The sequence below is a fragment of the Nanorana parkeri genome, unplaced genomic scaffold (genome assembly GCF_000935625.1).
Source record: "Nanorana parkeri isolate BGI_ZX_2015 unplaced genomic scaffold, ASM93562v1 scaffold78, whole genome shotgun sequence".
Classification (NCBI taxonomy): domain Eukaryota; kingdom Metazoa; phylum Chordata; class Amphibia; order Anura; family Dicroglossidae; genus Nanorana; species Nanorana parkeri.
The window spans coordinates 1,599,145-1,623,131 of NW_017306346.1; the positions used below are offsets into that span (position 1 = coordinate 1,599,145).

At 41.3% G+C, this 23,987-nt stretch overlaps 1 protein-coding gene across 1 annotated transcript in view; it reads left to right on the forward strand.

Moving 5' to 3' along the window:
* Positions 1 to 18,332: 18,332 nt before the first annotated feature.
* Positions 18,333 to 23,987, forward strand: part of SH2D4A (SH2 domain containing 4A) — a 67,663-nt gene continuing 62,008 nt past the window's right edge. Inside the window, exon 1 of the mRNA XM_018576839.1 lies at positions 18,333 to 18,566. Coding sequence (XP_018432341.1) covers positions 18,386 to 18,566 — 181 coding nt within the window. The 5' untranslated portion in view covers positions 18,333 to 18,385. The remainder of the gene's footprint in view (positions 18,567 to 23,987) is intronic.

Below are 23,987 nucleotides of genomic sequence, written 5' to 3' on the forward strand. Positions count from 1 at the left end.
GGGAGAGTGTTGCTGAATCAGGGTAAAACACATGCTCCATATATACAAGCCATAATCTATAACGTTATAGTGGTAAAATTAAAAACAAAAGTTATAAAATGAAAAAGACAACATATTGTTTTTTCTTAAGAATTGTTTTTCTTAAAGTGACACTAAACTTAGAAGTTCCATCTTAAAAATGCATGCAAAAACCTAACTATTAACAAAAATGTATCTTATTTGTGTATAACTCGGCTGCAGTTCCTCAAATCATCTCTGAATTGGTGCTGACATTGTCCTTCCTTCTAGAGGGAGGCTACTTTTGTTACCCATGGTCCTTTGTATGTGTTATAAAGTATTCATCGCTTTAAGCTCGCTTCCATGATAAACTACAATCTCACGTTTAGTTTACTAATTGGTATTGAGATTGTAGTGTATCACAGGAGTGAGCTTGGAGCAGTGGCTACTTTACAACACACAGGGACCATGTGAAACAAAAGTAGCCACCCTCAAGAAGGAAGGACAGTGTTGGCACCAATTCAGAGATGATTTGAAGATCTACAGCTGAGTGATACAAAAATAAAATACATTTTTGTTAATAGATAAGGTGCTTGAATGCATTTTTAAGGTTTAACTCCTGAATTTATTTTAACTACCTCCCGGCCAGCCGCTGTGTATACACGGCCGGCCGGGAGCTTCGTGGATGTAACTGGGTGTGTATACACGTTCTGTTACATCCGCTCGGGCCCGCTGCGTGGCCCGCGCGAGCGGGAAATCACCGCTATTTGAAAACAGGCAGCGATGCCCGTTAATATACAAGCGATCCGCCGGCTATAGAGCCGGCGGATCGCTTGTATGAGGTCAGTGACGTGCCCTCCGCGGCTCCCCCCCTCCTCCCGCTGTCAAGCTGATCCCGGGCTCTGGTGTGAGCCCGGGACCAGCATACTGTCTGTGTCACCGGGGATCAGAGGGAGGTAGGTTCATGACCTCCCTCCGGTCCCCTCTCCACTGTCAGAATGCGGAAGTGGTGTATATTACATCACTTCCGCATTATGGCCAGTGGTGATTAAATACCACCAAAAGAAAGCTCGATCTGTCCCCAAAAAATTGTATAAAATTCATTTCAGTACAGCGTTGCATGACGGAATAAATGTCAGTCAAAGTACTGCAGCGCTGAACACTGAAAAATGGCCTGGCCAGGAAGGGGGTCTAAACACCTGGTCTTCAAGCGGTTAAGAAACAGCAGCAGTTGAATATATGGTATTGTTAACACCATTTGGATAAGACAGTTTCATTCTCAGAATAAACCATTCATTTACACAATATAGATTATTTATTGTGTACTGTGCCAACACCTTTTAAATAGACACTGATTTCACACATCACATTCTAATGAACCTTTTTAGACAGAGTATAAATAGTAAAGTCATCAACTGATATGCATTTTTAAATACTCACCAGGATCCTGTCTCTCAAGTAATGTTGAGTTGTCTTTCTATTTCTCTCCTCTAGATGGCAGATAAATGATTCTTCCATTGTTGAAGAGACAGATCTCACAGAGTGTCCATAGGTAGTTTTCTTGTGCCAGTATCCTTATTTTTACCAATTAAAGTTACTTTTAATTTAGAATTAGAATTAATGCATTCATTTATGTGGATAATTCTGTTTTACAGGACCTCTGTTGGTACAGGAAAAGTTAGAATGGTGCTAGAACTGAAGCATTATAAAACAACCACTCTGCAGGAAGCTTCACAGCTAGTAGTTAAAAACAGGATGGTACAGGGATTTAACAGAGAAGCTGCTGTCAAGTTGATTATTCATGGTCTGATAATTTATTTTACACTGCTTTCATAGGGCTAAATGTAAAGGAAATGGATGAGGCTGCAGTTTATTAACATTTATATAGTCCCAGTGTCCCATAGACAAGATAAAGGAATTTATAATTTTATACCTATGGCTTTTAATCCTTAAAAATCATGAATGTTGGATAATATAAAAATACTCTTTTTATATTTATAGGAGGCTGCAAAGCAACAATATTACCTGTGTTTGCCTCACTGTAAAGGAGGTATTTACCATTTGCACCAATAAATATTATTCTAAAAAAGAATGCTTTGACATGCTAAAATACACAAATTTTTTTTAGTCTTGCGATGGTTGTAAAGGGATTAAAAAAGTACGATCTGCCCATCTTGGACGGGCAGATCGCACTCTCGATCATCGCAAGCCACGCCCCCTGAGGGGCGGGTTTGCGATGACTGTAATGAGGGGCGGGCTTACGCTGACTGCAAACGGGCAGTGTGCGCGTGCGCACACCGGCCCGTTCGGCAGTTGTCGAACCAGCAGGCCACCAACTCGCCGAGAATCGTACGATTCCCGGTGGGTTTTCAAACATGCTGGTTCGATGGAAGACGTGCGACCGTACAGTAGAAACGGTCGCACGCCTTCCATACACTGCACGATTCTCGTACGATCGCGGGATTTCCCGCGATTCTCGTACGAGAATCGTGCAGTGTATGGGCACCTTTAGAAGGAACAGTAGAGACTGGCTAGATTATTTGCTTCATCTGGACTGGAAATGAGTCCACAGGTGGAAAAAGGGAGGTTATTACTGACCTGCTAAATATGCCCTAGCATTAGATTCGTTTTTTCATGTTTAGTGCATGCATTCTAAACAATGCTAAATGCTAACAGTGACTTCAAGGACCAACTCATCAGGTGGTATGAAGAGTCTAGGCGGAATATGTAATTAATACATTCCCACAAGTTTTGCTTTATAACATTTATAAACTGTTGCAGTGACACAGGACCTTGAAATGACTGGTTAAACTCTTCATAAATGCCTTTTGCCACTATCACTTGGAAGAGCCAATTAATAATTTATGTAAATATTTTAAGCAAAATGCTTCTAATGATGATCTCATATAGCATTATAGACTTTAAAGTGGAACTCCTGGCCACAAGTTCTGGGGGCCATATTCCTATGGGGGAACAGCAAAGAAGCACTTAAATATACCTCTCAACTATTTTAGAGTGAAAAAGGGCCATTTTCAGCACAAACTATGTAGACCAAGAACTCACCCCAGCTACACCTCCCAGTTACATGGACTAATAATAATTTATATGAAAAAAATCATTGCTTAAACCTGCAAGTGCTTCTTTACCACTACTTTTCGTTTATATTGGCTGTTTAAAATAACAAATGCAATAATTTAGAGGTTGGATGAAAGGTTAAGTGTGGTATAGCACATTTCTTTTGTAGAGGTGTGTACACGGATCAATAAGAGGGAAAACTGAGGAGAAAAATAGGTACAGAGGTATATGGTTTTTAAAGGGAGAGTGTCCCTTCAAACGAGGAGCGGTTGGAAGCTTTGCTTATATTCTCCATTTTTCCCCCACACACACTTTCCTATTCTGCTCTTTTCTTTTTACTTCAAGGTCCTCCAGTATCAGCCAATAGTGTTCTGCTTATCCTTATCTGTATCTTTATACTATTCCTCTGGCCATGTGGTCCCTGTTTCTGTCCCATCTATGGTTTTTCAAATCTTAGTGTGCATAGATCTTCCAGATTGGCCAAAGCTGCTGGGTGGAGGCAGGAGGGGGGTGGTCAGCTTAGCAGTTCTTCCCCCCCATTCTGCTCCTCCTCCAGTCCGTCCTCCTCGAAAGCGCAAATGTGACCAGAAGAGTGTAGGGTGCTGGATGGGAATAGGACCAAAGCGGTTAAGGGAGGGGTGTCCAGGTCCCATGTCTCACCAACTTTTGAGTATTTTGCTGACCAGGGGTGAAGAGGAGGGGTAGGAGGAAGGAGAAGAAGAGGAGTAGGGTAAAGGTCCTTTCCTCTTCATATTCGAACAAGGGGAATTCCTTTTGGGAATAGATTTTCAGTGTTACCTGGGGATGAAATAGTGTCAGATTTATCTACATCCCTATTGTTTATGGATTAAGGGAAGTCACAAAAACTGAAGGAGCCATAAATGGCTACCTCAATCACCCTTATGGGAGTTCCCACTCAAAGTCACCAGCATTAAATCTGCAGGAGCATGTGATATGATCTCATTTTTGCTAAGGGAGTTTGATGCTGAGATGTTATTGTTGCAAGAGACTTGGCTCAATACTTTGTCCAATGTTCATCTAGCAAAAATGGAATGGAGGTGTGTTCACTCCTTTTTGGTTTCTTGTGGCTTAACCTCACAGCTAAGCTGTAGTGCTGTTTAAAACTGATATGGTAACTTGTCAGCGGGTAATTTAGTTAGAAATGAGGACATTGTATACAAGAAGGATAAAGAAAAGCGGGGCTTTAAAAGTGTCCAAACCATACAAAACGTCCATCAAACATACATGGTTTTGTATAAAAATATATTTAATACATAAAGACTTGGTTGCAATTAAAAATGTCTTTGACATGATACAGTGTTACAACTAGAAATGAGGACATGCATAGTTTTAGACATCTCTGTGAGGGGTTTGGACTCCTTCCTGAACAATATTATTGAACCACAGATGAAATGGGACAGCAATGCCTCTTTACTAGGATGGACCCTTTCTTATGTATGTCCCGGCAGGTTGTCTTGCGAGGTGAATTTAACACCGTAATAAGACCAGAAGACAGGAGAGACGCCAGTGACAAACTGGGTTGTAATAACATTTTTCTTAGAGATATGGGTAGGCAGGCCTAGTAGATATTACGCATTGCCCAGACGCCACAGGTTTCACATTTCAGAGAATGAGTAGTCGGAGTGGGATAGATATTTTTTTTTAAAGGAGAACTCTTCCTTCTTGACTTCTGAGCTGGGAGTAGTGGAGTCCTCTGATCAGTGTATACCATCTGTGACTCTGAATGCCTCAAACACCACCAAAGGGAAACTGATTCCAGGTCTCCTGGAATATATGGGGTAATACATTCCTTTAAGGATTTTTTTCAAGCACAGATTTCTGTTCTGGACTTTTGCAGCAGTAAGTCAGAGTAGTGGAAGCTTGTGAAAAAAGGTTATCAGAGTTTTAAAAGCTATAAGAAACATCTTGATAAATACATTTCCTACCAGCATTTGTGGAGGAAGCTTGATCATCTTGCATCATATGTAGGAGATCCTGGGGAGCACTCTTGAGATAAAACTTCTTCTTAGGAAGTGTCAATGCAACCAGTATACCTCTTCTGGAGAGGGAAATGTCGACCCTGACCCTTATCAGAACTGTAAACCAGGCATAGCATTAAGATGGTTATGGCTATAAAGAGTTTCCTGATCAAGTGTAGATCAAGGATCCAGGAGATCATCGGGTCATGTAATGCAGACCTTCTGGGAAGGAAAGACCTTACTTGGGACAGGATGAAGAATAAATGAGAAATGGTGGATAACCTTTGATGGATATGACAGAACCAATCTTAGCAGATTAAGTAATTTGTGCTATAGAGAAGCTGGCTACCAAAATATTGCCTGGGCTGGGTGGATTGATGGCTGAATTTTACAAGTGTTGAGGTTCTAACCATCAAGAAGAGGGTTCACTCCCTACCATGAGGTAATCTGCTGTGATTGTTTTGTCAAAAGGTAAAGACTCCTCAATGATTGAGAACTGGTGCCCCATGAGTCTTCTCAATGTTGATAGAAAGAACTTTTGGCGCTTGTCGTCAGAAGCAGGTGATTTGTTGTCCCATCATCAGCACTGTTCAGCCCAAAGTTGAAGTCCCTTTGGCTAGAGACTAGTTTCCCTATAGACTAGTCCCTTTGGCTGTCCAAAAACTTTAGAGCTGTACAGGGCTGCTGGTTGGAGACAGTTATTGCTGGCAATAGACTAGGCGAAGGCTTTTGATCAGGTGAATTATGAATATATATGGTTGCTACTTGGTGAATATGGCCTATGAAGGACCCGAAAGCTTCCCACTTGATAATGGTTGGATTGGACAGCCTTTTGAGGTTGGTTCTGATGTGCACCAGGGGTATCCTTTGAGCCCCCTGGTATATGTAGTCCCAATCAACCCCTTCATATGTAGTTAGAGGGTGAATGGTTATGTGGGGTACCTTTTGAGCATCACTGGTGAGCCACATTTCAGGAATGTGGCATATGCTGACGATATGTCTGTATTATCTTTAGGATGGAAGAGCTGGTCTTGGTGATAGAACAGTACAGTAAACTGAGGCTTCTGGCTCCAAAGTCAACCATGGAAAGAGTAAAGTTTTTGGTTGGGTAGGGAGAGTGAATGTTTTACACTTTCAGACGCATTCCTAGTGCCCCAGCAGGAAAGTAAAGTGTTGGACATTCATTCCTGATTACTATAGTCAGGTACATTGTGAAATCAGGCTGGTGGATGCCAATGCCAAGTTGGCAAACTGGAAAAGGAGACTGTCTTTGAGGGAGAGGTTTGATCTGATCCAAATTTTCCTGACCCCAGTCTTTTCATCTGTATCTTGTTTGTTTCTCTCACACAAGGGTATATAGCTGTTTTTTCCCCAACTGTTATGGGGTAATAGGCTGAATCCTATCAAACAGAATGTAACTAACCTGTCCACATGGAAGAGTGCCCTAGAAATGGTCAACCTTATAGTTTTCTTTTCTTTGCTCTTTTTGAATTACAATCTTAATAAACTGACAGACAACTCATTTAAGTGGGTGGGTATTTTTCAGTCTTGTTTAGGTCTTTACTGCAATGCTGGAAAAGTGGTGGACTAGTGAAAAGTCTGAGAGTCAGACTTGGCAGGCCCCATGCTTATGAAAAATATTTCATCAGTGGAAGATAATGGTAGAGGATATCCGGTCTCTTCCCATTAACCTCCTGGAGAAGAGGATTTTAGGTTCTGCTTTCAGTGTATCACGGCCCTGAATAATTGCCCAGGCTCTGTTATAAGGAAGAGGTTGTGTTAATTACATTTGGAAAAAATCATTTGAAATTTAGGGACCTAGCCTGGCTCATTTTTCACGGTAGGCACTGTGTGAAGGGGGACCCTTAGGCATCAGCTTCTGGATTATTGTAATTGTCCTAGAGTGGAATATGTTGGTAAAGTGGAGTCTATGGACTACTTCTTGCTTCAATGTTCCTTTAACAAAAGCAATACAAAAGAGTGAGAGGGGCTTTAGGCCTTTTTGCATTATGTGAAGTTGGCAGGGCTACAGAATGTGAGAGGCACAGGTAAGAATGAGAGGAGGAGTGGTGGGTGGGTGAGCATGCAGCAGAGTGGCGGGGTCGTGATAAACTAATGAAGTGAACTGGACAGAGATCTTGTGTACGTACAAGATTCCACGCGTGCATGGTAGTAGCAGCACAAATTGGTCACTACTACACATGAGCAAGATCTTGCTGCCATATTACTGACATCACAATATAGTGGCAATATCCCGTCCGTGTGTGGTAGTGGCAATACAGACCAGTCACTACTGCTCATGCGTGGAATCTTGCTACATTTTTGTAATGTCCAAAAAAATGGTGATATCTTGCGCATGCAATGGTAGTACAAACAGGTCTTCTTCCTGAAGCCCAACATCAGCATTGTATCTTCACTTTCTTCTACTTTGCAGGTAAAGTTCTTAATTAAAATGCATTATCTCTATAAAACTCTGCCCACCGAACCTATCCAACCTACTCTATTTGAACATGCAATCTGTATATCGGGATGAAACTCAGAGAAGAAACTAAAACTCCAATTTACTTTCTGTATTCTTTTATAATAAGTATATAATAGGATATAAATAACGTTTGCTCACACATCCATCCCTTTCATTTTATGGACAAGGTAATACCACATTTATTCAGTAGATGGTGCATCTGACCAACGTCAGCGCATAACAAATAGTATTGTTACTCAGCAGTAGGCAGTCTTTGGCGTGGAAGTGTGCATGTATAGTAAAGTGTTTTGTCCAGCCCAACAACTTTAATGACAGGATTTGTGTGCACTTCCTTTAGTGCAGAGTCTGAATTGTTACACTAAGAGATCTGACTGGAACAAAGCTGTGCAGTTGGGGGTAAGTGAACTTTTCTTTTGCCTTCTTTCAGTTTACTTGTACTTTGATCACATTTTTCTACTTGTACAGGCTGATGTCCTCGGGTTTTGTTTTCATGGGTGATTAGGAGTCCCAAACCAGAGGAATAGTATAAACGATTAATTGCAAACAGTATATGGCAAGCTGTTTGCTATGTGCTTGGCAAAATCTAGTTATTCTGTCAATTGGGGAATGTGTTGTGTGAGTGTTCAGTATTTAATAAACATTGTATCAGTATGAGGACAACTAGAATGCTTTAGATTGCTGCTTTTAGAATATCTACTTTTAGATATTCAGTACTATGTTATTATATTGTACATGAAACATTACTGTAACCTTTACAGCCTCTCTCAGCTACAGGTAATGCAGGTAATGCATAACAATGTGTGAGTAGGGGCTTGTTCACAACTAAAAACATTGAACAACTTTTAAAAGCACCTCTAGTTTTCAATATGTGGTTTAATGTGGGGATAAAGTGTCCCTGGAAGACGGCTATCATTGTCCAGTTCTCATATACGATTATACTGTGGATTATTATGCTAAACCATTCTCAGTGATAACTAATAAAACTGCCTCACCCATTCCTTCAAAAATTCTAGCTATGAAACATTGCCAGTAAAGAATATAATGTTTTCAGTTTGATACAGAGAATAATTTGCAGTGGGTGTAACGATCATGAAAGCAGAAGGTGCAGCTTACTGACATTCTCAAGGCAAACAAAAATATTTTCTTTGCCTGTCATAAGGTTTTATATACTGTCCAGAAACACATATATATATATATATTCTGATAAAATCACAAGGAAATAATTGTGCAGTCAACTAATATAAAAATGTTTTTCTGTTCAATATTTTTATTTTCACATAAAAGAAAATGGTAACATCTAACAAGAAACAATGACTAGATAACCAAAAAGTGAAATACAGTAAGAAGAGCAAGGGGTGCAATGCATATACGAGAACACATAGACGTAAGATCAGAAGTAGTGTACATAAACCATTGTCATGTACCTGATGTGAGTCTGAGATGACAAGAAGGACCTTCCCTTACAGCACTGGTCTGTGCAGCCCCCAAGAGTGAGACAGAGGCGGACAGACTGCGCGAGGCATGGGCTCTGCTAGGTAGAGATGCTGTAGACACCGGACTGGAACACCAGGCAGATAGACAGCCAGAAGTATATGGGATACCAGCTGAGTCAGAGCCCAGCTGGGTCAGCAACTGGCAACTGGTGCAGTGTAGAATAAGTAGGCAGAAGCTGGGTCAGGCCAAGCCGAGGTCAAGCAGTGCAGGATAAGTAGTACCAAATCAGCAGACAAGAGGCAGAGTAGTGGAACAGGCCGAGGTCAACATCAGGCGGAAGCAGCAGAGTGAGAGGATCAAGCCGGGTCAGGTACAGGAACAATCAGGAATCAACGCTGGGCACTAGCTGAAGAACTAGTACTGAGCGTATGCAGAACGCGAGTTTAAATAGGCGTTTTGGCTCCAAGGCTAGATGTGGTTATGTGCGCATGCTTACAATTATGAGCAATGTTAGCACCAAAGCATCTCAATTGCATATGCGCAACGGCTCTCACCAGTGCCGTAACAATCGCCATAGCGACCCAGGCGGCCGCTATGGGGCCCGGGCACAGGGGGGCCTGACCAGGGCTGCCTGGGTTGCTATGGCATGTGGGGGTGCTGGCTGTCACAGACACAGCTCAGCAGCGGCCACGGCGCATTTCCCCTCATAGTTGCTGCGGAGCTGTGTCAGTGACAACCAGTTGCTGCGGAGCTGTGTCAGTGACAGCCAGCAGCTGCGGCAGATGAGGGCGGTGTTCGGAATGGAGGAGGCGGGGCCTGTTCACTGGCCAGCGACCTAAGAGCAGGTGGGGCCAGTGATGTAAGAGAAGGCGGGGCCCGTTGACAGCAGAGGAGTCGGGGGACGGAACAGGAGTCGGGCCCCGGCGACCACAGAGGCGCTGACAGGTAAGAGATCTCAGACTCTGCAGAGCCCACTATAGAGAGTCTATGGGGGGCTCTGCAGAGTCACTCTCCGCTGGGGCTCTGCAAGTGGCATGACTAGCAATCACGGGGCCCCATACAAAATTTTGCTGTGGGGCCCTGTGATTTCTAGTTACGCCCCTGGCTCTCACAATACCAGTTCTGTGTCTGCTTGCTGGATTTTTCTGACACATTGTCACAGCTGTGTGAGAAACGCAGTGGGTACAGGTGCTGGAATGAGGCAAACAACATTGGACACATCTCTCCCTGGGTGTCATTCTCAGAGAGATATCTGCCCATCTATGGCCAGGTTACAGCACTGTAAGTATTGGTGGTAATGTGCAAGGTGTAGCCACCCATTATATCACCATGAATATATTAATATTAAATCTGGTATATGTGTCTGCACCTGGCATAAAAAAAAAAACAGCATACCCTCCCTAGGCTCCTGACCTAATCTAATCTAGAATTCCTCACCTAGGTGCTTGTTTACCTTTTGCTGATAGCAGCGGCCTCCTCCAGAGTATACATCCTCATTGTTAAAATATTTTCTAATGCTGCCTGCATAGATGTGGCAGAGGTTTTTTTGCACCAAGGTCATAAAGTTAAGAGAACGCTTGCAACATTAGAAAGTTTAAAGAAATCACATAGGTGGGGGTTATACATTAGATTAGATTAAGAGTCTACTATAAGGTTGCCTGGATTTTTTTAAGAAACAGTTTCCCTTTTAGATAAACAAGCATGTCTATTTACCACTTGCTAACCAGGGTCTTACACCCCCTTCCTGGCCAGGCCATTTTTCTGTATTCAGTGCTGCGGTACTTTGACTGACATTTATTCAGTCATGCAACGCTGTACTGAAATACATTTTATACCATTTTTTGGGGACAGATAGAGCTTTCTTATGGCGGTATTTAATCACCACTGGGGTTTTTATTTTTTTCTATGTAATGAAAAAAGATCATATAATTTTGAAAGAAAACCTTTTTTCCCTACGTTATGTTAGAAAACATTTATCAGCACCCAATTTTTTGGTAAAATATTAAAATGTGGTCACGTCGGGTAAATCATCGGGTAGACACCAAACATGTTAAGCTTTAAAATTGCTTGCGCTCGCAAAATCGCAAAAAACTACCATGCCTAAAATTGTCCATAGGTGACGCTCATCAGTGTAGTGTTATCAGTGATGGATGTCCCTAAAATCATTGCTCACGCTCCCACGTTCACAGCGATATGTAACATGTGTGAGTAATCATTGTTTTCGCACGTAGGCGTACCCAACGCGTATTTATGTTTTATATGTGCGTGCCTGCAGGGGCGGGGGACTTTTTTTTTGTACACTTGATTGCTATCACATAGGGGGCTAACGAGAAGAAGCTGGTGAAGCAGATCTCTGCTTCATCAGCTTCTTTGGGGGTGACATTAGGGGTCTTAGGGACCCGTGATGTCTCCATAAAGAGGTCATTGTAAATTTGACTATCACAATATACAGTATTGGCTTGTTAGCCCCCTATGTGATAGCAATCAAGTTAAGTGTAAAAAAAAATGTAAAGTTTCATATTAAACAAAAATAAATGTATTCCCCCACGTGCACGTACATATAAATGTATATATTTGCGTCATGTGCAAAAACAACGATTACGCCACCCATGTTACATATTGCCATGAAAGTGGGAGTATAAGCAATAATTTTAGGGCCATCAATTACTGATAACACTAAACTGATGCGCGGTAAAAGTTTTTAAAGCGTCGCCTATGACCTTTCATCTTTAAGGTTTGATGGGCTGCACATTCAGAGGTGTCCTTCTGCACACAACTGAAGAGTGGTTGTGTGATGACATAAAAAGATTACTTAAGTCTGTAAATTGTCACCTTGGGAGCCCCCAAAAGAAGCTGATGAAGCAGAGATCTACTTCACCAGCTTCTTCTCTGGCTATAGCAGCCAGAGAAATTACAGCTAAAGGCAGAAGTGATATAATCCTCATCGCTTCCACCTTTAGATAGAGAGGAGGAGAGAGCAGCAGTGGGGAAATGCTGAACTCTCCTCACTCATCACTAGAAGCGGCTGCTGTGTCCATCCCGGGCCTGAAGGGGGGGACAGCAGAGCCCGGGATAACCGGCAGCAGCAGTGGGGGGGGGGCACATTGCCTGGTGTCATACAAGCGAGCGTGGGAGGCCGTGATTAATGCAGATCTTTTAGGTTTTTTAATTTTTTTATTCTTCGTTTTCTCCTGTGCCCCTGTATCACTCTCCCCACCCCCTGTACGGGTGCCTCCAGCAGCTAAGCGGCTGCTGTGGAGGCACCCGTGTGTGCGCGTATCTGGCCGTGCCCGCAGTAGCTGTGTGAGTTCATACACACACATTGCCCTGCGGCAGACCATGCACCTTCTCTACGCCCAACAGTTTCACGGCAGAAGGAGCCTATGGCAGAAGGAGCCGATGAATAACTGGGCGGAGCCAGACGTGACGTCACAGCTGGCTCCGCCTAGTTGTTATTGTTTAATGACAGATCAGCGTCCCCAGGTCATTTGGGGACGCTGATCAGTCAATACGACTGGGTGGAGCGAGCCATGAGATCTGCTGTCACTTGCATGGAGATCGGTCGGCTTCAGGCCAACCGTTCTCCACTATGGCTCAGCCGAGTCAAAGCATATGCGTTCGGCTCGGCTGGGCCGCCTTCAGGGGCTGTATGAGCTATTGTGAATAGCCCGTACATCAGCCCCTTCGATTCCACTTCCAGGGCAAGCATCACTGTCATAACTGATATATTTTTGCTATCCTTCTGCTGAAGATTAGGAATGTTTAAATTCAAGAAAAATTATTTTAACCCTTGCATTGGGGCTACCCCCACACTGCAAGGGTTAAGTGCTGGTTTGTGTCTAGGTGCTAAACAAAAGTTATACTCACAGCACCATCCAAGCCGGCTTGTTCTTAGACCAGTGTCTCGAGCGTCTCTTCCCCTCTGCTGTAGCGATATAAGGATCCTGGTGTCATCACACTCTATACACTGTGCATAGACTGTGTATAGACATGAGGATGCCAAGGAGCAGTCCATCTGTGCAATGGGGGAGGAGATACACTTCATTAATCACAGAAACAGGGAGCTGGCTTGTATGGTCTGGTGAGTAAAACTTTTTTTTTTAGCACCTAGACAAAAACAAGCAGTTAACCCTTGCAGTGGGGGGTATTTTTCCTGCATTTCACAATGGACAGTGTCCATTGCTACAATTGGATGTAATAGACTGTTTCACACCCTTAGTGTGCCCAAAAATCTTTATCTTAATCAAAAATGAAAAGCTTACAAAAAGAGTCCAGAAACAGAACCCCTAAATATGTTAAAATGTCAAGCTCTGAACTTACACAACTTATTAGTTGACACCTAAGGTGTATTTTATTTCTAAAAATAGATTTCTTGTGTCTCGGAACTGATGCTGAGCTATTAACATTTCTCTAGCTATTATTTACTTTCTCAATATCCTCCATGAGTGGATTGTAACCCCATGCTTGGAGAATATTCCTCTCTAGAGTGTGTAAGGTCACAGAACGTTGTAATACTAAACATCACCTGGGGCTGATTTGATGTATTAGATTAAAAAAAGGAACTCAAATAAAGGAACATGTCTTTATTGACCATATCAGTTTGTTTTCAGCACTAGAAAATGACAACAGAAACATGACTGTTGATCTTTAATCCAATTTTAGTAAATACTCCCTACTAGCATTAAACAATTAAAATATTACTTGCTATTCAGGGCAGGACAAATACATTATAGAACTTGACTGGAGTTATTTAGTTTTAAAAAGGTCATTGAAAATTATGCAATCACTTGAGAACAAGTTGCTGTTGTTAACTTGGATTTCATTACAAAATCTTAACCTTTGTGTACGTAGCTGCTGGGTTATTTTGTACTGTTCAGTATGCGTCAGCACTGATTTTCTAATAAAAGTGAAAACCTCACATTACTTCTTAATAACAGCCAGAGTTTCTGTAAAGAAAGAAAAATGAAAGTAAATATACTAGTTTCTAAAATCAATGGAGAAGTGCAATGTGATTCAGGGTTAGACCTTTGCTGGGTTCATAGTGTAAGTAAATGCAAAACTTTTCTTTAGTTTTGGATAGAGTGGGTAAGGGTTAAACCCTCTGCCATGTCTGTGCTCCTGTTGGGGAGAATGCATCCCTTTATTTGTTCTGATGTCCATTATTAGTGAGACAGAAAATGAGGGCAAATTCTACATTTTAAAGCTGTCCTGAGGGCAAAAGGTGAAGATATCGTCCAGTGAGGACAACTGAGATGTTTTGGTGACAACTGTCTGAAAAAGGGAATTTCTTTTCAGTAAAGAGCTTTCCTCTTCCTGTTAAGTCTCTAAAATCGGAAGTGGAGTAACATCTGCCAATCACGATATAGACAGCTAGAAATAACCTGACTTTTTTTTTTTTTTACTTTTCTCTACTCCATCCAAAACAAAAACAAAAACAAAAATGTGGCTCTACATACACCGCTTGCTTTTGCTGGTTTTCAGATAGCTCCATTCACATATTTTTATAACTATCAAAGGGCATTAAACTTAACATTTAAAATTCTGATCTGAATTTTCAAAGTTGCAAACATTCTTATTTAATTTTTGGGGTTGGATTTTAGATATTGCCAAGATGAAAACTGGTGAACTGTAACTAAATCACCACATAAGGAAGGAGGCAAATGTTATAAATGCCTTTCTGAGATAAAGGAACAGGTTTCTGTCACAGATAGCTATATATATTCATCCTTCAATATGGTAGACAATGTTGCTGTAACTAAAGTAGGGTCTAAAACTCCATGTCTAATTCTTCCCTCAGTATGCCCATTTCCCCTCTACCCGTCATGTCCCCTTGCCTCCCCTAACTGCAACTTCCCACCCTGTTCTTCTGAATCGGAAAGGACATCCTGTAGGAACATTAAAGCTGGCCATACACTGATAGATTTTCATATGAACTTTCATACTAAAAACCCTGTCAGAACATTTAATAATTCCATCAGAGACATGATTTTGTTTGAATTTTACATTCAATTTTCGACTGATTGGAGTTTCAAAAACCACATTAACTTTTAGAATGTTGTTCATTCAAGAAAAAGTATCCATCCTGCTTTTTTTCGTCACTATGGTTGAAAACAATTGTCAGTTTGATCTAGTTTAAAAAAAAAAATTGAATGAATGTTCTGGAAACTAATTTTTTCAAACAAAATTTACAAAGTTACACAATTCTGCTTCTCCACCCTGCAGCACAAATTGTTATGGATGTAACCAACACAGGTTGTAGGGTACTCTGCTATGTATTAAATACTAGGCTGTATGTCTAGGATTCTAGAAATTTTAGAAATTGATATTCGTGTATATCTGTGGTATTATGTCTTCAGGCTTTAGATGTATTCATTCACAGACAGTTAAAAATGTTCACATTTTCTTTCTCTTTGTTTCTCTGCTAGACTCAGATATACTATATTGCCAAAAGTATTAGGATGCCTGCCTTTACACGCACATGAACTTTATGGCATCCCAGTCTTAGTCCGTAGGGTTCAATATTGAGTTGGCCCACCCTTTGCCGCTATAACAGCTTCAACTCTTCTGGGAAGGCGTCCACAAGGTTTAGGAAAGTGTCTATGGGAATGTTTGACCCTTCTTCCAGAAGCGCATTTATGAGGTCAGGTACTGATGTTGGACGAGAAGGCCTGGCTCGGAATCTCCACTCTAATTCATCCCAAAGGTGTTCTATCGGGTTGAGGTCAGGAGTCTGTGCAGGCCAGTCAAGTTCCTCCACCCCAAACTCGCTTATCCATGTCTTTATGGACCTTGCTTTGTGCACTGGTTCACAGTCATGTTGGAACAGGAAGGGGCCATCTCCAAACTGTTCTCACAAAGTTGGGAGCAGTTTGGGGAATAACCCCCCTTATGTTATCTAATCCAGTAATTTTCTTATTTAATAATGGCCCAGCCTCCTTTCAGTAAGATTGCTCCGCCCTGCATTGGTTATAGTCCACAAACACATTAAAAGGACCAAAGCAAGGAATAAAGGAACAAGATCAGACTAAGGTATAAAATCTATAGTTTACATGGGGTGATGTAAACTAGCCACCTCTCACAGTTCACTCCCGTGATGGACTACTATCTCAGTAGTAGTCAATCACAGGATGGACTTGTACATTAATGTGAGATTGTAGTTCATCATGGGATCGGGCTTGGAGCAGTGGATATTTTACAACAAACACTGGTACCATGGGGAACAAAAGTACCCACCTTAAGAAAGAATGTCAGAATGGATTCAGAGATGATTTAGGGATCTACATCTAAATGATGCAGAAATAAGGTAGATTTTTATGAATAGTTAGGGTACTTGAATTACTTTTTATGTTTTAACTCCTGAGTTTAGTATAGATTTAGGCATACCGCCCACCTGTCTTTTATTTGCAGCGACTCTGTTGGAATCAGATCCCCCTGTCCCTCTTTCCTCCTCAGTTGTTCCTCTTTTTGGTTGGTCTGATATATCTATGGAAATGTACTATTGAACTACCGAAAGTGTTATTATGCACTAAGAAAATTTAACTTATCTCTTAATTATCTTGTTTACCATTTGCAAAAGCTAGTATGAAGGAAAATAATTATGTGGTTACCTAATCATTTTTGGCATATAGATTCTTAATGGTCTGCATAGCTGGGAGCGTATCAGGGATGTGCCCATTGCCTAAATACATGAGGAGAATTTATGAACGTGTTTTCAACAAAATTTTTAGTTGCAAAGAACAAAATGTCATGCTAACTAACCGCAAAGTTTTATCTCTGTTATGCGTCTTTATAAAAGTGTTCTTGTGACATATTCATATTTGCAGAACAGTAGAGCTTCCTGCAGAGTGGTTGTTTTATAATGCTTCAGTTCTAGCACCATTCTAACTTTTCCTGTACCATATTTGCAACTCATTGCACGTATTTTGACATTTCATATAATTTGTCAACTGCGCAGTATTTGCGTCAAGCATTTGCACCATTAAACACCCTCCAAGCTGTCACACATTCTAGAAGTCCACTTGAGCACTTTGTAAAGTATTCCAAAGATAATTCAGCTTCATTCCCTCAAGTCAGGTAACATAAACTAGGATAATAAATCTGTCGCTATGGGCACTAGAAATCAGGTCTATAACGAGTTTAAAAGACACCAGTGATGCAATCAAAATGATAAATTCCCTGCATTGTGTTGGAAGGTGTCCTTCTTTCTCATCTCATCTGGGGGTTTGGAGTTGGCATCTGCCTTTTTATTTTAGATAGCATTGAGGGTAACAAAGAATTCTAGGATTTTGTTTTGTATAACATCACAAAGGTCTCTTGAATGAAGCCCCCATGTATCAAGGTGTCAGAACTGTTATTTCCACCAAACATAAACAAAACTGCCCTGAATATGACAGGTAGTCTCTGACAGTTTTAGTGTTAGTGGTTTCTGTAAGGGAAGTAAATAAAAGCAAAATCGCAATGCGGCCACAGGGCGTGGCTATGGTGTAATTTACTTCAATGGCCAGCCACGCCCCCTCCTGCCCCCCCAAAAATTGAGCCGGCCACAATGCGAGGCAGTGCGTTCTGGCCAGAATCAGTCCGGAACGCCCTGCATCTGGTGTGAACGGGCCCTTAGGGTTGGATAATTTCACTTCCTCTTCTGGAAACGCAACAGGAATTTAGAGGAAATCTCTACAAATTGAAGACATCTGTCACTGCAGCAGGTGCCTCTTTTGAAAGATTTACTTACCTCTTGTTCTGGTGACAACTTTAAAAATGTAGATTTCCCATTACTTTCTATCTTGTTTACAGTGGTCACCAGTGAGTGTGCAACTACCTGGTGGGGGGGCATAGCCAGCTTTAAAAAAAAACCACACTATCCAAAATTAAAAAAAGAAATGCTATACATACACACACTTCAAATTTCATTGCCTCCTGTGCTACAGGCAAACTGATGTAGCAGGGAAAAAATATGGGTAACGAGAAATACCATGCAGAATCAACTTCCTTTATCTATTATTACTGTCTTGCACCTGATTGGGCCCAAGGCAGTACGTTTATTTCCATGTGAACTTATATGCCTTTAGAAACTCAAAAGTTGGGGGTCTTGGATCAGTCTACGATGGGACTACAGGATGCAGATGTCACCACTTACCGTCTTCTTCTTCTTCGATTTACCTTACATTGACCATGCATATGTAGCATACAATGTAATTTGCTGTTTTATAAATTCTGCATATTTTAATGTGTTACCCTTTTTATTTTCTATTTCAGAGATGAAAAAATAAAACGCTATGACATGGATTTTGTACAGTCTTCTCATATGCTTCAACCTTGAATCCCAAGATAAAAATACAGTTTGAAAATTTTCCAGAATCCTACCTATTGCGGTTGAATCGCAAGGATTTCATTATATAAACTAGTATAAATAACAGCAGCCATGCTTAAGCAGATATTATCCGACATGTTTATCGACCCAGAACTTTTAGCAGAACTTAGTGAAGAACAGAAACAGATCTTGTTCTTTAAGATGAGAGAAGAACAAGTACGGAGATGGAAAGAAATAGAGGCCAAACTTGAAAAGAATGAAGTCGTACAGAAGTGCAACAAACCAAACAAAGGTAGGGACTTGCTTTTCATTGAAAAGCATTTTCATTTTTTAGGTATATATATGTATTAGTGTGCGAATTCATGGGGCTTTTGGAATAGTGTTCCTCTTTATCATGAAAAACAATGTCCTTAAAGAGGAGAGTTTTTTTTTTCTTTTAGCTTCTCAATAATGTAAAGAGTATAAGGTACAGAGTAAAGAAGTAATGAATTGCAGTTAAAAACAATGCATGTTTCATATATAACAATTATACATCATATACTGCATATGCATATAATGAACCAGTGTGGAATTTATCTAAAGTTCAACAAAAGTGCAACTAAAATTAGGTCTAAACTAGTGTCAGACCACTGGATCTAAACAAAGATGTAGAAAAAAAAATGTATATGTCTATGACTTTTGAATTGCTGCAAGTGTCAAATGCTTGCATAAGCAAGTGCAATGTCATTCAGAAGTGATGGTAAACCTATGTCATCAAGATGCTAATCTGCATCTTCACCAACCCAACTTGATCTTATCGGAATGTTATGCCAACAATCTACCCAAACGGTTTTTTTTCTGCGCCTACAAAAATAAAACACAAAAGTTTTCTTTCATCTCAACCATTTTTCTATATTACATAAAAAGGATGTGTTATCATTTTACATAGTTACATAGTTACATAGTTACATAGTATTTGAGGTTGAATAAAGACAATTGGACGATTTTGCGGGTTACATTTTGGGGTAAACATCTGGGGCTGAGCACATTATGTAGAAGCTGTGTTGGGAAAAAGCATAGGAAAATGAATTTTTTTTTTCACTACTCACTAAATAAAACCTGGGGAAATAGAAAAAATATGTACCCAACACAAATCTGCTATCAAATGAAAACGCCATATGTCCCTTAAACAATGTATAATATTTTGGTATGACAACAAAAGCTAAAATGTATAAGGTGCAGAACTTAGGGCTGGTTCACACCAGGGCTGCGTGCTTCTGTCGGCTGCGATGCATTTTGCTGCGATTTTACCGCGATTGATGCTTTTTTTTGTGTGTGTGCTTTAAATGGGATTTCTGGTGCGTTCCAGTGCTTTTGCATGGGCTCTTTAATGCATTTTGTTGCGTTCCGTTGCAATCTCATGCAGCTAAAATAGACAAGCAGTATTTTTTCTGACTGCATCGGACTGCACTCATGTGAATAGAGCACCAGAAATCCCATAGGAAAGCATTGTGATGTATTTGGCTGCCGCAGCCAAACTGAACGGACTGCATCACAACTGCATCTTGTGTTAACTAGGCCTGAGGCATCTTTAAAACAAAAGCCAGGATTCATCAGGCTCAAATTGTGAAAGAGAGGTTCAGGGATCATGAGACATCATTTCCACACATGGATTGGCCACCACAGAGTCCAGACCTTAACCCCTTTGAGAATCTTTGGGATGTGCTGGAGAAGACTTTACGCAGTGCTCTGACTCTCCCATCATCCCTACAAGATCTTGGTGGAAAATCAATGCAATTCTGGATGGGAAAAATGTTTGTGACATTGCATAAGGTTATCAAAACGATGCCACAGTGAATGCATGCCATTTTCAAAGCTAAAGGTGGTCCACCAACATGTTAGAGCGTATAACTTTATTTGGCCAGGCAGTGTAGATTTCATGATATTTTTCTGATTACATAACTGCATTAATTGGTGTTTTAAATATGTGCTAACTGAAAGAATACTATACCTTTTCTTTAATTCTGGCTGGGACCAGGTCCTTCATGGCCAGCATAAGTTTGTGTGGCATTTATTTTGTAGTTGGCACTATATCTGATTAACTTTTTTCTCGCAGAACATAGCGGATAAGTAATCTGAACATCTGACTTCTAGAAAAAAACAATCACTAAAAACAAAAGCTTCCTGTTTGTCTGTGGAAGTGATTCAGGGTGCACGGTATTATTACAACAAAGCAGGAACATAGGATTTAAATTTAAAAAAAAAAAAGGAAGTCACACAAAGGATGTACCAAAGAAACACCAGCTGTTTCCAAAAGGCCAAATGTAATCCTTTTATTTTCTTTAAAATATGGCTGTATGTGGATCCAGATATGATTTTTTTTAAATGGAGACTACAGCATTTTCTCAATATGCATGTGCACATATTTTCAGGAAAGTATGATCTGCAATCTTTGTTGTTGGTGTGAAATGACCAAAAGAGCTCAAATGAGCTCCGGAGGTTTTGTGGCTAATCTTATCTTATTTTCGCCACAAAGAAGATCAATTTCCTATAACTCGGAGGTTAAAGAGTGATTTAATAAATTACAGTACAGGCAGCAGGTGAAACCAACCTATGAGTTTGTGATTCTTTGCAGCAAACGCTACGGCTATGTTATATGGGTTAAACCTGAACTTAAAAATAAAGATTTTCAACGTAATAGGGAACATTCGGAAATATGCGCCTAAGAAGTACCCTGAAAATGTAGCTTTTGTGTTAAATCCCCCCAGAAAAGTATTAGTGCACTTCCTGGTATACGAGGATGGCTAGGTACTGCTGTGCATACTATAGCTAACTCATATCTGCAGTGTGCAATATAAATTACTGCTTCCTCTGACTGCTAGTATCACCAGATTTGGAGTGAGATTTGCAATGTGAATACTTTGCTGATCACTGTTCTCCACACTAGAGACACAGTGCGGAACAAGGCATGGCAAGTCTTTAATGGGGAGAAGATCTGCTGCAGGGAGACCACAGGCAATACTGGTAACCAGGCCTGTGCGCTATGCCTGCCTTTTGGGGCACAGAGCTTCCTCTTTTATTTACATTATTCTGAATCCACTGGAGTTCAAAGAACTCACAGGATAGCCGAGAGTGTACTTCTCAAATCAGTGCTGTGTAACTTCCTCTCTTTTGTTTCTTCCTGTAATACAATTCAAATTCAAACTTCCAAGGCAGGTATGAATATGGTGGTGGCTGTGAAAAACTTCCTAGTACTGACTTTTTTTTAACATCCAAATTTCAGTATGTGTTGGTCAGCAAGAAGCCTGCAGAGGGTGTGTTTGAGAATAGTTCTCCTGCACCGTGAACTGTTCTTAGATCACCAGATTACTAACAATACGGAGGAGCAGTCGTGTCGCAAGGGGGATGTCACCCGGGTGACACCATTGGAGGGGTGACACCAAAATGACTTAAGTCATTTTGGCGTCACCCCCTATGAAAAGTCGGGCACTCGGTCACAGACTGAGAGCTCGACAATGTCAGGAGAGAGGAGCGGGCATACTTCATCCCGCCGGGTGAACGGCCCCTCCTCTCTCTGCCGGGGTCCATCACCAAGATGGCCTCCGGCAGGCGTCAATAAGACAACCGCGCATGTGCAATGACGTCACGGCGGGGTGTCACTCGGTCTCCACTCTGGATGTCACCCAGCCTCGGGACACCCCTGAGGAAGAGGGCTGGTACACTATTACTATACCTGGATAAAAAATACTCAAGTCCTTGTTCCTTGTATGCATTTCTATTTTCAAGTTTTACTGTAGGTAGGTTTAAGGGACAGCTGTCACTAAATATGTTTTACTACCATAGCCAATGACATGCTTTAATGGTTATGCAAGGTAATAGGAAAGAAAACAAATCACTGGTTGGTGTGTGTGTGTGTGTATATGTATATGTGTGTGTGTGTGTATGTGTGTGTGTGTGTGTGTGTGTGTATATGTGTATGTATATGTATATATGTGTGTATATATATATATATATATATATATTTGACCTATGGTGAATTTTTTTTTTTTCTATTCTGACATGGCTCCGTGTCAGACTAAAAAAAAAAAAGAAGAAAAATCAGTGTTTCTCTCCTTGGTGGTCGGGAGCGGGAGACTCCCAGAGCGCCGGGAGAGTTAGGCTGTCTGGAGATCAGTGTCCCTGGTTAGCTGTTAACCAGGGATGCTGATCTCTCAGCCAGCTTCGGCTTTCAGCGCGGCTCAGCCCAGCCGAGGCATATGCCTTTGGCTCGACTGAGCCGCTCGGCCAAGTTTGGGAGCTCTACGGGCTAAAGTGAATAGCCCATACAGCAGCCCTTCGGTTCTACTGAACAGAAGGGGTCCTGGGGCTGAAGCTAGCCGAAGGATCGGCCGAAGCTACGGCTAGATCCTTCGGCTGCTTCGTGAATCAACCCTTAAGTACTGAATGAGCATAGAAGGGTTATAAAAACTGTTAACATATGTATTACAATATATAGTATTCAAATTAAAAACTGATAGGGTACAATATAGCAATAACATTTATAAACCAGGCATAAATGAGGCCCAAACCATAAAGTTTTAGGGTAATAAGAACTTCTTTCACAAGGAGGACCTGTGGTTTGTGCAAGGCACAAATACATTCATACTAATCTTCAGTATTGTGGTGTGGAGCAAAACTGGAAATTACATAACTGCCATAAACACTGCAGGTTGGGTTGGAGAAACTAAGGATGGGCTGAGAGTTCGAATCGAACATCGGCAGTTCGAGTGCTCGCCGAGCGCCGAACTTTATAGGATGTTCGCGGTCTGTTCGACCGCGTACATTCCATAATACAAAATGCCCACTAAAGCTCTGATTTGTTAAAGTCTTGCACCTGACCACAGGTCAGGTGCAAGACTTTGCCCAATCAGGGCTCAGCGGAGGAGGGGCCTGAAGGAGAAAGTTCTCTATCAGGGCCCCCCATGTGGGCGGGTGCAGTAGCCAGCTTGCTATTGGCTATTGCATTTTACAATATCCAATAGTAGGCTGGGTATGGCTCCCAGCCTGCAGACGAAGTGGAGGCAGGGGGCGGGGCAGAGGAGCCGCGGCTGGACCGAAGAAGAGAAGCCGACGGACCGCCAGGACAGCGAGCGGACGGACCAGGAGGCCGGGACAGCAAGCGGACGGACCAGGGGACCGGAGGCCGTTACAGCAGCGCAGGTAAGGGGGCAGTACACAATATTTATCACTTGTACCAGCAACTGTATGAGGGTCGAACATTCGACCCCCATACAGTTGCATTGAGTTCCAGTTCGTATTCGAACATTTCGGCTGTTCTAATGTTCGATTACGGACCGAACAGGGGGGTGTTCGGCTCATCCCTAGGAGAAACTAGTTATTGTTACCCCAAAATGGATGGGTTTTAGATCCATTTTTATTCCTAATTTTACGTTTTTCACTTTGTTACTATGGATTTTTCTACTCCTTTTTACTTAGTAACTGGAACACAATGTTACATAGCAGATTTTAAAACTCGTTTGCCCAATAGCTAAATAACAATTATTTACCTGCTGTGGTATTGTGATATGTATCTCTCTGTACATCATTTTTTTGTACAAATATTTGCACATCAATAAATGCCACATACAGTATACTGTATATTCAACTGCATAGCTGCGATTTTTTAAAAATGTTTTTAATCATTCACATACTTTAACCTACCATATATAACAAACCATAACCAACCTCAGATAGC